Raw genomic sequence first — 16,211 nt, 5'->3', positions numbered from 1 at the left:
TCTCTCTTCCTCTCTCTCTCTCTGCCCCTCCCCTGTCCCCCCCCCCCCCACACACACACACATACTCTCTTTTTTTCTCTCTCTCTCTCTCAAAATAGATAAATAAACTTAAAAAAAAAAAAGAACATGAAAAGACAATCTACTAGATTGGAAGAAAATATTTATGAGTCCTATGTCTGATAAAGGACTTATACCCAGAATAATGAAGAACTATTACAACTCACAATAAAAAAACAAATAACCCAATTCAAAACTGGGCAAATGATTTAAATAGGCATTTCTCCAAAGAAATATAGAAATGATCAACACCATTAGGGTAATGCAAATCAAAACCACAATGAGATACCATTTCATAACCACTAGATGACTAGAATTCAAAAGACAATAACAGGGGCGCCTGGGTGGCGCAGTCGGTTAAGCGTCCGACTTCAGCCAGGTCACGATCTCGCGGTCCGTGAGTTCGAGCCCCGCGTCAGGCTCTGGGCTGATGGCTCGGAGCCTGGAGCCTGTTTCCGATTCTGTGTCTCCCTCTCTCTCTGCCCCTCCCCCGTTCATGCTCTGTCTCTCTCTGTCCCAAAAATAAATAAAAAACGTTGAAAAAAAATTTAAAAAAAAAAAAAAAAAAGACAATAACAGGTTTTGCCAAGGATGTGTAACCTTCATATAGAACTTATGAGACTGTAACATCATGAGGCCACTTTGGGAAATAGTTTGACAGCTCCTCAAAATGTTAAACCTGGAATTGCCATATGACCTCACAATTTCACTCCTAGGTCTGTACCCAAGAGAAATAAGAGCATATGCCCTACACAAAAACTTGTAAATGAATGTTCATAGCAGCATTATTCATAAAAAACAAAAAGTAGAAACAACCCAAGTGTCCAACTGATGATGAATAAACACAATGTGGTATATCCATACGATGGAATATTATTGGGCCATAAGACGCAATGAGGAAATGAGACATGCTATAACATGGATGAACCCGGAAAATATTATGCTAAGTGAAAGAAGCCAGATATAAAGGCCACATATTATATAATTCTATTTATGTGACATGCCCACAATAGACAGATGTATAGAGATAGAAAGATTGGTGGTTACCAGGGGCAGGGGGCAAAGGTGGAGGGGAGATGGGGAGTCATTGCTAATGAATAGGGGGAGGGTTGCAGGGGAAAGTGATATAAAATGTTCTAAAATTGATTGTGGTAAAGGTTGCACAACTCTGTGAATCTACAAAACCAAAAAGAGTGAATCTTAAATTTATATGTGGGTTATAGCTCAATAAAGGTGTCAGAAAAAAAGGAAAGGAAGAGAAGAGAAAGAAGAAAGAAACATTCTGACAATGTCTCTCATTCATTCAATGCCTCCCATTGGCCAAACCTATCCAAGAAGCTGGGAGGCAAAATTGTTTGGGAAATGTAGTTCCCTGTGACACTGAGCAGGGCAGAGGAAGGATGGAGATAACCCCTCACTCACCTCTGATTCTCTGGCCCGTGAGATTCAGTCTATAAACACGTGTCAAATCTATAACTGGCCCTTATTCTCCTGCCTTGGGCTGGGATCTGTCTGTTGGACTATACAGGGGGCTTTTTGAATATAAATAACCTGATGATTCATGATCCTATGACCAGTGAGTGGGCTATCACTGTCACCTTCTCATTCCCCTTGGTTCCAGAAAGCACTATAGGGTTGAGGCCGGATTGGAGGGAGGAGCGGGGGTAGGAGGGGCAGAGAAGAGGGTGGCTGCTCTCACAACTTAAAAGCACTTCCTCCCCAGACAGTGAGAGCTCAAGACCCGGCACAGCCTTCCTGTGTGGTTTCAGCCGCCCAGAGAGTGTCATGGACCTGGGTGAGTGAGCCTCCTATGTGAGAAAAAGCAGTACTGGGGTCACTCTGACATCCAGCCTGACTTGGTGGAATGGAGGTGGAGGAGGGGGATGGAAGGTATGGAGGAGCCTCCTGAGGAATCAGGTTCTGAATTTGGTGTCTGCTCCCAGAGAGTGCCACCCTGTTCTCCCAGGCATGGTGGATGCACCTGTCAGACCTGGGGAAGGGGGTAACCATCGGTACTAGGAAAGACAAGGCAGAGTGAGGTTGTGTCTTTCTAGAACAGTAGGGACGGGAGAAGGCTGCAGGGCTAGGGTTGGTGGTGATCTGGACGGCACCTGTTCTCATCTCAGCTTGGGGTGATGGGTGAGGCTCTCTAGGACCTGTTCCATCAGGGACAAAGTCTCCCCAGAGGGCTCTGGGCCCCTCCGCTTCCCGCCTTCCCTCTGATTTCCACCTTTATCACCTGCTAACCAGGGATCAGAAGCTCTGTTACCTCAGGGTTGCGAGGAGGAGTAAATAGGAGATGATGCCTTGTGCCAGTGGTATAGGCGGTGCAAATGCAAGCCGGCTGCCCACCTCTCTGGCTTTGCCGCCGCCTCTTGCAGGTTAAAGGCTGGGTGGGCTATGGGAGATGGGACCGCAATGGGGCATTCAGTTTGAAGTCAGAGCCCAGGCCTCCAGCACAGCCTCTGTGTCACTTCATTGCTTTTTCTGCCCTGGCAGATGAGTTTTCCCTTTAAAAAGCCTGTCCTCTGGTCTAACCTCAGTCTTAACTAGAGGGAACGAAGCTCTTGAGAGGGTTTTGAGGGGTACGTCCAGCTCCAGACACCCCATTTGTAAATCTCAGCTGTGAAGTCAGACCCGGCTGAGGCTACAAAGGCCAGGTTCCTGGATGGTTCATTCTCACCAGCAAGCGAAGCACCACGGCGGCCTCAAAGCCGCAAGAGGTTGGCTTTAAAAAGTGAAGGTTCACTGGTGCTGTCCTCATACTCCTCCCACCACACCACAGCTTCTTGCCTTTACTCTACCTCCCCCACACCTGCCCGGAACCCTGGGCGGACAGAGTGATCAGCTGTAAAGGGGTTAAAGTAGCCACCCACCCCACCACCTGGGGCTCCTGGGAAGGTGGGGTCTGATCTTTACCTCTCCATCACAGGTGCTTTGGGGGTGTGAGCAGAAAGTATCTGTGGAATGAATGAATGACATCAAGAACTCTGAGTTGATTTTAGTTTTTAAAAATCTCTTCCAACCTCCTCTCCTGCCACCAGCCTGCTCACTAATCCCACTCCCCAGACCCCCACCACTTACCATAATCACAAAACGCAGGCATCACCCCCTAAGAAGCGGTCCCTGACTCTCTGTGTGACCTCTGTGAAGGAAACCAAGCAGGGTCCCAGTGGTGTGATGGGAAATGTTGGAAAACCTGCTCCCCCCCCCATCCCCCTAGGAGGAAAGGCTGTGATTGGTAGTTCTTGCCAATTTCCATTGTGTAAATTCTCCCGCCATGGTTAATTTCAAGCCTTAGACAATTTCAAGGGATGAAATGGCTGAGCACAGAGTCAGGGAAGGATGTACACAACTAGCTCCCTGGGCCTGTGAGAACCAGCTCTCTAGTCCACCACTGAGGGTCCCCCACCCCTCCCCAACCTAGGTTTGGGGAGCTAGTCTCACAGGCTTTGATGGGGGGAAGGAGGGCAACCTCTGGTTTAGGAGAAAGGGATGTTCTTGCCTGCCTCACTCAACTCAAGAGAGAGCCCCAACGGCCAAGCCTGAAATGCTGGTAAGAAGGGAAGCCACTGAGAGAAGCGTTGCTCAGAACGGACTCTGGACGGTTGGTTAAGGCGTGTGGGCCACAGAGGATCTGTTTTTCTCTCTTCATCTGCCCAGCAGGGAGCAAGAGGTGGGCGAGGAGACAGAGTTTCTGTTACACAAAATGAAAACACTGAAGCAGGACTGAACTGGTCTTTGATTCACGATTTGAATGAGCACCCCCCACTCCAAGCATCCTCCCCACCTTCGAGGGAGGAAACTTAAGACCTCAGAATTCTCCAAAGCAGAGAAGAAAAAAATGAGTCCATCAGAGACTTCTCTCTCATAGCTTGACCTGAAATGGTGGCAGAGGGGTATTGAAGGAACTCAGGGCCAACGCTTCCCGGCCTTTTGGGGCCTGGCCGGGTGGGGGTGGGGGTGGGGGTGGGAATGGTACAGCCTGAGGGGGCTGTTGGAGAAATCTCTCCTCTTGGTTTGGCACCTTCTTTCCATCGGCTATCATTGATGGGCGAATTGGGGCATGACAAGTCTCGTGGAGTGAGAGACACATATGTCAACAAGCCACTGAGACAGAGCGAGATACAAAGCTGATGGGGTGAGCGTGAGGCACTTGGGAAGCTCAAAGAAAAGAATAGTGAGCATGGGTCAGAGGGGCATTTCAGTTGGGTTTTGAAAGGTGGGTAAGCGTCACCAAACCAGACAAGGAGGAACAAGGGATGCGGGATGTGGCAGGGATAACAAATCCAATTTTCATCAGAGGCCAATAAGTCAAATGCCCTTATGTCAGGGCAGATGTGGGGCCAGTTCTGCGATGTTAGGGGGATAGAAACAACAGAACTGGATGACCCGTAAGATATGGGAAAGTGAGGATTCCCATCCTGCCCCATGGAGGTCCCTATACACAGTGGGTTCATCAGAAATGTAATGGGATGCAGTCGTGAGAGTTCCATTCTAATCTCAGATCAGTCTCTTAGAAGCTGTGTGGCCCCAAGCAAGTGGCTTAACCTCTCTGGGCCTCTATTTTTGGGAATATAGTATGAACATCGCAAGACATCGCTCATAGGATGTTGCAAGGGAGACATACACAAAGACGAAAGGGAAGAACAAAAGAGGGGTTAGGAGTGTGGTTTCTGGAGATGGAAGGATTCAAAGCCCAACTCCACTACTAGCTGACCGTGTGACTCGGAAAATTACCAATCTCGCTGTGCTTCAGTTTCCTCAGTGCCAGATGGGGATACCAGGAATACCTATGTCAGGTCTTCTGTGAGGATGAAATTATCAGACCTGGGAAGGGTTTGGTGTGGACTGAGAGCTCAGTGGGATCTGAATGATATCACTGGATAAAACAGTTGATATCACAGTGACTGCAGGGTTCAACAGCCCTGCCTACTGCCTGAAGGGCACCCCCCCCCCCAGTTCTCCCACCTTCTCTCCAAATTTCCTTACTGCTTCCTTGCTTCTTCCCTCCCCTTCTCCACTGCCTCCTCTCCCTCCAACCCTGCCCCCTGTAAAAAAAAAAAAAAAAAAAAAAAAAAAAAAAAAAAAAAGTGTCAGCAGGTGAGGAATTCCAGAGAGGAAAAAGTCTGCAGGGGCTTTGCGGAGGGGCAGCTGATGGGCAGCTATAATTCTCTGGGCAGCCTGGAGGGCCCGGAAAATGTGGAGATGGAAGTTCAGGATTTGGGGGAGTAACTGACCAGCAGTCTCCTCCTCCCAGACAGGGAGGCAGTTTCCCTTGCTGGGGGCTCAGGTTGGAGTTCTAGGGAATTTTCTTTCCATTATGATTATTACTAGAAACTCAAGAACTCAGAAAATACCCAACATGTAAGTCACCCACTTCTCAACCCCTGAGATTCCCAACGTCAGTGACCTCACCCAAGCTGGTGCTCAGGGTCCATTGCTTTATGACTTTGTGCCAGACAGAAGCAATCTGACTCATGGCCGTTGACCAGGCTCCTGTCCCACCACAGAGTTCCCCTAAATTCCCATTTGATAACCTTTCTTGAAAACGGCCTATTTTTGTTCTACAAATCCTTGCTCATCCGCCATTTCCAACACACCTGGAATGAGAAATCATCTACACACACACACACACACACACCCTGGTCCCGCCCCGTTTCTCTTCCCCTCCACCGGTGAGCAAAGGAATGGGACAGGGCCCAGGAGGAGAAGGGGTTGATGGAGTAAAATAGAGACACCTCTTGCTCCTTGTATCTCACCCGTTGTGACTTAATCAAACCTTTGAGGTTTCTCAGTTCTCACTGACAGTCAAAACGAGCTTTCTCTAGAGTAACGAAATATTTGTACGTGTTTAAAGAAACCTCGAGCGCTTCACGCCAAGATGAGTCAGTGGAGGCTGGGCTGTGCGCGTTGGACCCTGACGAGAGCGTGGCTGAAGTAAAGACGTGGGCTTGGGCAGGGCCCCTCCGGGTAATTCAGCGGATGGGAGAGGGGGGCTAGGATGTTGCATGACAATCTGTTCCCCACCAGGGAACAAGGGGGCAAGCTGGGGAAAACCGGCTAGTGGGTGCCTGCCCTCAGAAAGAGAAGACAGCCAGGAAGGCAGGTGCAGGCAGACCATGAGGGTCTTGACTGCCATACTAAGCTAAGGGGGCTTCCTCCTTAGGGGTGGATGGCAAGGTCCTCAGGATTTCGGAGGACAGCTGGTCGGGGTGGGCATCAGAGGTCAGCCTCAGAAAGACGTGTCTAAGCGGTAGTGTGCCGTATAACTTGCTTGACGTGAGAGAAATACCTATTTGCTTATGTGGCCTGATGCCCTTCCTCCTTCACTCAGGAACCCCCAAGCCCAGAATCCCCAGCGTTAGGCTCTCCATCAGAGCACACGGTGTGTGAATTGGGTGTCATGCAGAGAGGCTTCCAGCAGGTGGCGCTGTGGCCAAGGAAACAGACTCCGGTGCTCTCCCTCTTGGAAGCAGAATTCCTCGCTGCAGGAAGAGGGCCCCCAGCTTCCAGAAGGTGCTTGAAGCACAGTCCGAAGCATTTCCCTGTCCCTGCTGAGGCTGGAGGTGCGACCGGCCTGCAAGTCCTGCCTGGGCATGCATTGGTGGCACCCCAGTTATTGACTGTCCTGTGGGCCAGGCCCTGGCTGGGAACTGAGGGTCCTGTTATTATAGGGAGGGGGCTACAAAGGCAAGAAAGCACAATCCCTGCCCTCCGGGTGCTCCCAGAAGGTTAGGTGATCTGTACATAAAGTACCCTGTGAACTGTCCTCCCTGCTCAGGCTCAGAGGAAGTAAGCTCCCGCTCCAGCCCCTCAGCTCCTCTACAAAGCCGAACTGAGCAGCCAACTGTCCATCTTCTGACTGCAGCACACCAGGCCTGTGCTCACCTAGGGTCTCGGCCTGCTGCTCAGACTCAAGGAGAGCCTCCTGGCTTCCAGAATGTACCCAGGGCACACTCTGGACAGGCCAGACAGGGTCCCTTCCCCACAGCTGAACACGTTCCCCTTTCCCACATCACACAAGGCCCCGGATTAGCAAGAAGTTAAAGAGAGAATGTATACACACACTTCAGTCAAGCCAAAAAAGTAGTTACTTCAGAGAAGTCTCCCATCATACCACACTGTCACAGGACAGTGTCCCCTCAGGCCATCCTGGTGCTCTCTCTCCCTTGGAAGAAGGGGAAGCAGGGCATTCATTCGTTCATTCATTCACCAACACACAATTCCCTGGTGCCTTCTTGATTTGGGGTCTGCGCTGGGTAAAAGGGAAGAGATCCCTGCTCTAAAAGCAGGCTGAGAGAACAGGCAAAGTAAACCACCAGTTGGCCTTGATGAATGTCACTTGAATGAGAGGCTATGGAGGCAGACGGGTCCCCAGAGCACTTTCCCATCTTTGAGATGCCAGGAAATAACCTCACTCCTCCACCCATCCCTGTGACATTACCCTATTTCCTCAGCTGGCCTCACCCAGAAGACACTCAGGGCTGTATTTGGGGCTGCCCACTCACCTGGGTGTAGGAAAAATGCTCCCCAGTGGCTACTGGCACCAGAACGGTGCAGGACACACACACACACACACACACACACACACACACACACACACCCTGACCACCACCACCTCAGGGCTGTGCTACCCATATAACCTGGAATGGGAGGGGCCGCTCAGACCCAGGAGTCAAGGTCAATCAAAATTCAGCCTTGAGGGGTGGTATGGGCCAGAGTGGACTTTCCAACTCCAGAAGACACCCTGAAGAACCAAGAAGGGGGTGGGGAGCAGGGACTGCCCGCTGATCCCACTCCTTCCCAGGACCTCGGAGTAGAGAACGAGGAGGAGAGGGCGGCAAGGCTGGGCAGGCAGCCAGGTGCTTCAAGGCACAATCTGGTTCTGATGTTCCAGGCAAATGTGGTGCCTGGGGCTTGTGATGAAAGTTCCCAGCAGTGCCCCCACCCCTCCCAGAGGCTTTCTTTCATAACAAATCCCTGGCCCTGCCACGCAATAACTTTCTCACCTTGTCTCCTACAGGGAAACCAATGAAAAGCGTGCTGGTGGTGGCTCTCCTTGTCATTTTCCAGGTGAGATCTGTGGCCGAGAAAAGCTCTGTTCCCTCCTCCATACCCCCTCCCCAAGTCCCCCCCCCCCTTCCCATCCCTGGGGTCCTGGTGGAGGAGGTGGGCACTTGCTGGAAGAAAATAGACCCAGACACAAACCCACTCGTTATTCCTTAAGCTGATGGCCATCCCTCTCCATCTGCTAAGTGACCCTACAAAGCCACAGATGGTCTACGAATGTCCTTTACTCCATTTAAATGAAAACATGGGGTCAGGGAATAAGACAGCACTGTCTCCCCCACCCCACTTCCACTGTCCCCATTCAGGATCCAGAAATGTGGGCTCCATCTGAGTTCGTGGGATGGAACTGCACAAAGCACAGGCTGTGAGGTGACTGGAGTCTATGCATATGTATGCATAGCCACACATGTAAAACTTCATACGTGAGCTGAGAGAACCCTTGGTCTGGTGGCCTGGTTACTATCCAGTTACCGCAAAGCTGTCTCCCTCCCCCAGTGTCCAGCCGAAGCCTCCCCTGGAGGCCCCAGTCCCTTCTGTGAAGTCAAGAGGCCCATTTGAGCCCCACTTAATGGGGAGGGAAGAAAGGATGAGGCCTGGGACACTGGGGGTGGGGGTTGGTGCACATACTTTATGGGGGCCTGAACTCTGCAGGAGCAAAGTCCCCCAGTTTACAACGTTCTGCTTCGCAATCCCAGAAACGGAGACAGGAAATCTGGCCCCGTGAAGTACCAGAGTTAGAAGAAACTGTAACTCATACAGTCTACTCTCTTCCATTTGTTCGGGCGGGAGCTCTCTTGGAGGGGGAGGGGGAGGGGGAGGCTGAGGCCAGAACTGGAGAGGCAGTCCTTCAGAATTTGGCGCTTCCCCAGGTCTGGAGGCCAGAGGGGCAGCTTTCCAAGAGCTCCGGCCAGAGGCAGGCCCCAACCTGGGCGCTGTTCCCAAAACCCCATCCCAGAGGCCCCCCGGAGCTTGGGCTGCAGCCCACAGCCTGGCCCCCCTCCTCATCACCACTCACTCCCCTCTTGTTTCCCATTTCCAGGACTCGGGAGGGGCTGTGTTGCTGCAAGTGGAGCCTGGAAGGTTGGGGAGGGGACAAGACAGCTGGGGCTCATTCTTCTCTTTCCTTGGGGGGAGGGGGGTGGCTCAGATGGGGCAGGATGTGGTGGGGCTGAAGGCTACAGAGGCATCAAGCCTGGTGTCCTGGAGCCAGGAGGTAATAAAGGGGAGAAAGAGAAGGCGGGACAGGGTGGTGGGGAGCATGCTTCATAGAGGCTGGGTGTACCCCCTTATGTCCAGGGACCCCGGACTTAAAATCCTGGGCCTTACCATGGGTGGCTGAGAGCAACCAGCCTCTTCCAGGACTCCCAGGCTGCCATCATGCCCACATGAGGGAAAGGGGGTTGTCACTGATATTTGCTCAAGATAGCAAAGCCCAAAGAAAAGGCTCCTGGACATTAGTTTGTCCTTGTTCTGTCCCCAAGCAGGACAGTGATAAATTCGGAATTCGGAAGTAAGAAAGACAGAGACAGGATGTGGGGAAGTCAGTAGACTGGGTTCCACTCTGGCTATGTAACTTTGAGCGAGGCTCTCCAAGAGCCTCCCTTTCCTCAGCTCTAAAGTCACTCCAGCTCCCCAGTTGTATGCAAACCCCATCCTGTTGAGCTGCCCAGAGCCCACTTCCCAGAGGAGGGACCGTGGGCTTCCTGAGGCGATCTTGCAGCCCCACTGCCAGGCTGCACAGGCTTAGCCATCGCTGTGCGCTGAGGCACGGGGCAGGCGGACGTGAGTCCTCCTTCATTGATAAAATCACAGCAGGCTGCCTGAACCCTCACCCTGCCCTGCAGACAGGCTAAAAAAAGCCCTGAGCAGCTGAGCCTGGCTGATTGGGATCTGCCGGAAGAGACTGCAAGGAAGAAAGAGACAGAGAGGTAGGGGAAGAGGGTAGCACAGAGGGAGAGGGAGACAGAACCACACTCTCTTCCTGAGGTGCAGGAAGGACTCCGTCACAGCTGAGGAGGCTATGGCCCAGTGGTGCATCAACCACTCCTGCCATAGCCGTGCAGTTGAGTGCACTTGGGCACACATTGTCTGAGCCCCTACCGCGTGCCGGGCACTGTGCCTTGGGCCCCAGGGATTCATAGAATTCTTCGCGTCCCTAACCGCCCAAAGTCACAGCAGCTCACCCCACACCAGGGTTTCAAGGCCTCTCAACCAAGCATTTGCTTTCCTCTCTTCTCGCTCTAGGCCCTCCTCAACCTTAACCCCAAGGTGGATTTTCCCTTAAAAGCTCAAGTATTTTGTAGGCTCCCTGGAAAAAATATTTCTAGCAGATTCTAAAGGAGGCTCAAGAAGAAAGGCACACATCCCAACTCTCCTGGAGTTTCCAGGCGCCAGAACCTAAGTTAGGCCCCTCGCCACAGCCACGTGAGGGAGATAGTACCCATGTCCATTCCACAGATGAGAAAACTGAGGCCCAGAGATAAAGTGTGTTTATCTGTCCCAAGGCTCATCTGACCCCAAAACCCAGACACTTTCCAGTCCCCCATCAGGGCATGTAGTGACAAGTGTCTCAGAGATGGCAAGATCAGACCCTTGCTACCTATTAGAAATGCAGAATCTTGGGTTCCAGCCTATTAAATCAGGACATGCATTTTGACAAGATCCCCGGGTAATTCATATGTGTGTTAAAATTTGGGAAGCACTGGTTTCACACCAAAGAACCACCTGGAAAGTGGCCCAGATCCATAGAGCCCCGCCCTCTGAGATTATGGTTTGTCTCAAGTAGGGTTTGAGAATTTGCAGGTGATGCTGATGATGCCAGTGGTGGGGGCCACATGTTGAAACCACTGCCCTGGGGCAATCCCAGGGCAGCAAGATTCGCTGAGCTGAGCTGGAAACCACTTCACTAAGCTGGATCATGTTGCCCTATTCCCGTCCCCGCAGGTGTGCCTGTGCCAAGATGAGGTCACAGATGATTACATCGGAGAAAATACCACGGTGGACTACACGCTGTATGAGTCCGTATGCTTCAAGAAAGACGTGCGGAACTTTAAAGCCTGGTTCCTGCCAGTCATGTACTCCGTCATCTGTTTCATGGGTCTGCTGGGCAACGGGCTGGTTGTGCTGACCTACATCTATTTCAAGAGGCTCAAGACCATGACTGATACCTACCTGCTCAACCTGGCCATGGCAGACATCCTCTTCCTCCTGACCCTTCCCTTCTGGGCATACAGCGCGGCCAAGTCCTGGGCCTTCGGCGTCCACATTTGCAAGATCATCTTTGGCATCTACAAGATAAGCTTCTTCAGCGGCATGTTGCTGCTTCTTTGTATCAGCATCGACCGCTACGTGGCCATTGTCCAGGCCGTGTCGGCCCACCGACACCGTGCCCGCGTCCTTTTCATCAGCAAGCTCTCCTGTGTGGGCATCTGGATGCTGGCCATGGTGCTGTCCACCCCAGAGCTGATGTACAGCGGCCTCCAGAAGAGCAGCAGCGAACAAGCACTGCGGTGCTCCCTCATCACTGAGCACGTGGAAGCCCTGATCACCATCCAGGTGGCCCAGATGGTGGTGGGCTTTCTGATCCCCCTGGGGGCCATGAGCTTCTGCTACCTCGTCATCATCCGCACCCTGCTCCAGGCACGCAACTTCGAGCGCAACAAAGCCATCAAGGTCATCATCGCTGTGGTCGTGGTCTTTATAGCCTTCCAGCTGCCCTACAATGGGGTGGTCCTGGCCCAGACGGTGGCCAACTTCAATATCACCGGCAGCGGCAGCTGTGAGCTCAGCAAGCAGCTCGACATCGCCTACGACATCACCTACAGCCTGGCCTGCGTCCGCTGCTGCGTCAACCCTTTCTTATACGCTTTCATTGGCGTCAAGTTCAGAAGCGATCTCTTCAAACTCTTCAAGGACTTGGGCTGCCTGAGCCAGGAGCGGCTCCGTCAGTGGTCTTCCTGCCGCCACACCCGGCGCTCCTCCATGAGTGTGGAGGCTGAGACCACCACCACCTTCTCCCCGTAGGAGGCTCCTCTGCCAGGACTAGATGGACCTCCCCCAGGGCCCCTGGGCTGGGGATAGGGAGCAGATGACTTGGGCTCCAAAAACTGCAGAGGGAAAAGCAGTCCTGGCTATTAAGTTTTATCTCATGGGGAAAGCCTGTGCCGCAGCCCGGGCTTCACCCTGGCCCTAGCTACCTCCACCAAGGTTGCAAAGAGTTGTGGCCGATGAGCCACACCAAGTCCTGCAACACTCCCAAACCGAGGCTGTTGTCTCCCAAACCAAAAACCCAAAGTGGAAGTCGGAATACGGTCCACACTCTTGGGGTAAACAAGTAGTTGGTGACAGGTAGGCTGGCGGAGGGGGCCCGGCGGGTCCTCTGAAGGAAACTCCTTCTGACCTAGAATGACATCCTCCCTCAGATTCAAGGGCTGAGACAAGGTCTTCCAGAAAACAAGGCTTTGTCTCCAAGACCAGAGATGGTGGGGAGGCTTGGCATGGCAGCGAGAGGAGGATGCCAGTGGGCCCAACTCCGACTTTCTGCCTTCATCGCTTTTTCCACTGTCATCTGAGCCAGCAAGAAATGGCAGCCTCTAGGCCTCCCCCAAAGCACACTTGCCCCTCGCCTGCCACCTCTCATCAGGCTGCTGCCCTCCCAGGCTCTCCTCAGGGAGGGGTGTGGTGTTTCTTGCAGGTCAGGCCAGCCGCTTCTGCCCGGCCAAAGCCATGCTCCCAGCCAGGACTCTGGGGCAAGGATGATGTGTGGCCAGCCCTTCTCGGGTCTCAGCTCTGCTCAGATGGAGGAGAGGGCAGGGAGAGGGGTTAGGGGCCACAGGGTGGTGACAGTGCTGGCTGCCAAAGACCAATGAGCTGCTTTTTGTTCTTAGTCGTGGGGACAAAAAACTCTCATCCTGTCCAGCACGGTTTACTCACATACAAATACAAGTTTTCCCTTGAGGAAACAACAGCTTTAAAAGAAGGGAACATTTTTTGATAAATGACAAATGGGCATGTTCCTGTTTTGCAAACTCTCACTTCCCACCTGACCACCCCCACTCCTCTCTTTGCCCCGGTCTTCATTGCTCAGAGATGCTCGGAGCCACGAGGTCTGCCGAGCTATGTCCTGAGCCCATCCAATGACACAGCTCCAAGAGACTAAAAGAAGCAGGGGGAGGGGAGGCACAAGGTGCCTGTCTTGCACATGCCCTTCCAGAGCTCATGGGAGAGGACCTAAGCCTGCATCATCAGCAGTGATCTAGAGTCACCAGTGTGAGCTGACCTTTGGAAAGAACCAAGTTGTCCCTATAACCTCAATGGCTGGGAGCTCTCCCTGACCTTTAGGAACATTGACACACTGATCTGCTCATCTGTCCCGACTCAGCCTGGAACCAGAGCCCCTGACCCTTTGTCAGTCCCTTCAAGTTCCCCAAAATGGTGTTTCCAGGGAGGGCCTCCCCCTGGGCACAGAGACCACAGTATGCTGGATTAAGGGGGCTTGGGATGAGACCCATGTGATAGGCTTACCCTTTGCTGGCTGCTTGAAAGCCAGGTTCACCCACGTCCCTCCCTACTGACCACTGTTGCAGCAATAGCCAATGTATGATTACCCACCATGGAGGGGCAAGAATCAAGAAACAGCCACTGCCCTCCACATATATCCATGTCCCTGGGTGCCCTGATGCCCAGAACCTGACCCCTCCAAGCCAGAGCGGAAGTTAGCCCAAGCTGTGACGTATGAGGAGGGGTCTAAAGGGCCCTGAGCACCAATACTTGGGGGCCTGATGCGGGGAAGGGGGTGACATTTATGCAAAGGTGATTCCATCAACTTTACAAAGTGAAAAAAAGCCTGTCTGGTAATGAAGCCCATTGTCCAATTTCACAAGCACATTACATTACCCTCCGCCGTGGGATGCCCTGGGCACTGTTTGTCAGCCGGCCTCCACACCGGGAACCGGCGCCCTGGGAAAAAGGAACCCGGCAAGGACGCAGTCAGCGTGGGGCAGTGCTTGCCGCAGCAGCATTAAATATTAAATGGTGCAGCTGCAAATGTGTGTGCACGAGTGTGGGGAGAAAGGGGGAGCCCCAGAGTGCCTGTGGGACCCCAAAAGGAGCGTGGAGCCCACTGGTGTGCACATCCTAACGAGGGTACAGGCAGGAAACCCAGCCTCAGTTCCTGAAGGGAGAAATGTAAAGGAACGGTCGTGAACAGGAAGCCAGTCCAACCGCACAAACATGCCACCTCAGCTTCAAATACATTTTTCTAAAATAACTGGACATCTCCAAGTATTTACAAAACCCCAGCAAAGTTAATTCCCCAAACTGCTCTATCTCAGCTCATTGCTGGCCTGGCCCCTGTTTCCTTGCCCAGCACCCTCATGTGCCTTCAATGAACTTTGGGGGACCCCTAGGAAGAAAGAATAGACTCACTGGGGAGCACTCCCCCAAGGGCTTCTCTCTCTCTCTCTCATCTGCTTCATACAACCGCGCCGTCTTCCTAGGTTCATGGCCCCCACAGCCCCTCCCCGTCTCCCACAGCTTCCCCCTTCTTTCCAGCTCCAGCACCTTGCCCCCCAGCTTCCCTGGCTGCAAACCCAGGCCACAAATCTGCCCTTCCGGCCAGAAGCACCACACCTCTACATGGTTTCACGGAGCTGCAAGGGGCCTCAAAGATCCCCAAAATGGTGTTTCCAGGGAGGGCCTCCAGCTGGCCCAAGCCCCAATCACTCTCTAGATGGGGAAACTGAGGCTCAGAGAGAGGAACTGACTTGCTTAAATAGACACTGCAATGTACTGGATACTGGATAAACTTGCTTTGGGCGCCTGAGGATCTGGCAAGATTGTGGAGGCGGATGGGGGAGAGCCGAGGCTCTGGAGACTGGCTGACTGTGAACCTCAACTCTATTGCCTCCCAGCTGTGTGACCTCCAACTGTTGCTCAACTGCTCTGAATCTCAGATTTCTCAACTGCAAAGTGGAGAGGATTTGGCAAACATTTAGCACGGTGCCTGGAATGCTGCATGTGGCGGTGAGGAACCCAGCCTCTGCGGCCAGACTGCCTGGCTCGAATCTCAGCTGCGCTACTGGTCTTAGTCTCTCCATGCCTCGGTTTCCTAATCCATGTGATGGAAACAAAAATCATTGCACCTACCTCCTAGGGTTGTCATGAGGAGCAAATAAAATTCATATATGTAAAATGCTTAGAAATCCTTACGGAAGTGTTGTTGATAATCGTTCAGAAATGTTCAAGACACAGTAACTAAAAAAAAAGTTGCTAACCACAAGGAAACCAAATTCAATTCTTTAGCCCCATTTCCATCCTCATACAATTTGTAAATCAAGCTGGAAGACAAGCTGAAGATTAGTCAGTCTGTCCTTCCCACCAATTGTACAGGTGAGCCAACTGAGGCTCTGAGAGGTGAATGACTCCCCTGGGGTCTCTCAGGAGCTCTTGGCCATGCTAGAACTTGAACCCAGGTTCCCAAGCTCCATCCAGAGCTCTTGCTCCGGACCTCCTGCACTCACTCACACTGCCCTACACATCCACCCTGGCGTTTGCCACCCTCATCCCAGACCACGTAGCTCTGCCCTGACAAGCTCCAGCCCTCCTGTCCTGTGGCCAGGTCCTTAAGGAGACTCTCCCCTCTCCCCCTTAAATCATTCCTGTCCTTGCCATTGAGTCTGGGAGAATGAGGTACAAAGAAAAGAACGATGGCAGCAGGCCCAAAGGAATTCAGGCAACTGATCTTTTTAAGAAACGATCCTTTCTGGAGGTCACGTTCTCAGTTATTTGTCTGTATTGAAGGTAAATAGTTGGAGGGAGAAGAAACAGGCCTATGGGGGCGGGGGTGGGAGTTGAGGCGAATAAGATGGGGAGCAGAGGGGCGCAATTTTGAGTGGGGGCAAAAGGCAGGGGGAAGGTGGGGCAGGGGTGTATTCTAGGGACTACTCAGGTAGGGACCAGACTTGGAGAGTGTTGTCAGTGGATGGAAAGATGTCCTCCCACCACACACACACACACACACACACACACACACACACACGGCTTCCCTGGACCTCCCAATCACAGGTGAGGAGAAAGGAGCT

The 16,211-nt window shown here is 52.5% G+C and overlaps 1 protein-coding gene across 1 annotated transcript; it reads left to right on the top strand.

The window, feature by feature from the left end:
* Nucleotides 1–1,758: 1,758 nt before the first annotated feature.
* CCR7 (C-C motif chemokine receptor 7) lies at nucleotides 1,759–15,967 on the top strand. The gene is made up of 3 exons (XM_060646135.3): nucleotides 1,759–1,852; nucleotides 8,084–8,133; nucleotides 11,074–15,967. The coding sequence occupies exons 1-3, from the start codon at nucleotides 1,843–1,845 to the stop codon at nucleotides 12,151–12,153; spliced, it is 1,140 nt and encodes a 379-aa protein (XP_060502118.1). The 5' UTR covers nucleotides 1,759–1,842; the 3' UTR covers nucleotides 12,154–15,967.
* Nucleotides 15,968–16,211: the final 244 nt, after the last annotated feature.

This window comes from Panthera onca, chromosome E1 (genome assembly GCF_046562875.1).
Source record: "Panthera onca isolate mPanOnc1 chromosome E1, mPanOnc1 haplotype 2, whole genome shotgun sequence".
NCBI lineage: Eukaryota > Metazoa > Chordata > Mammalia > Carnivora > Felidae > Panthera > Panthera onca.
Note: the sequence above shows the minus strand (reverse complement) of the source record. Positions and strands in the feature narration are given on the sequence as shown.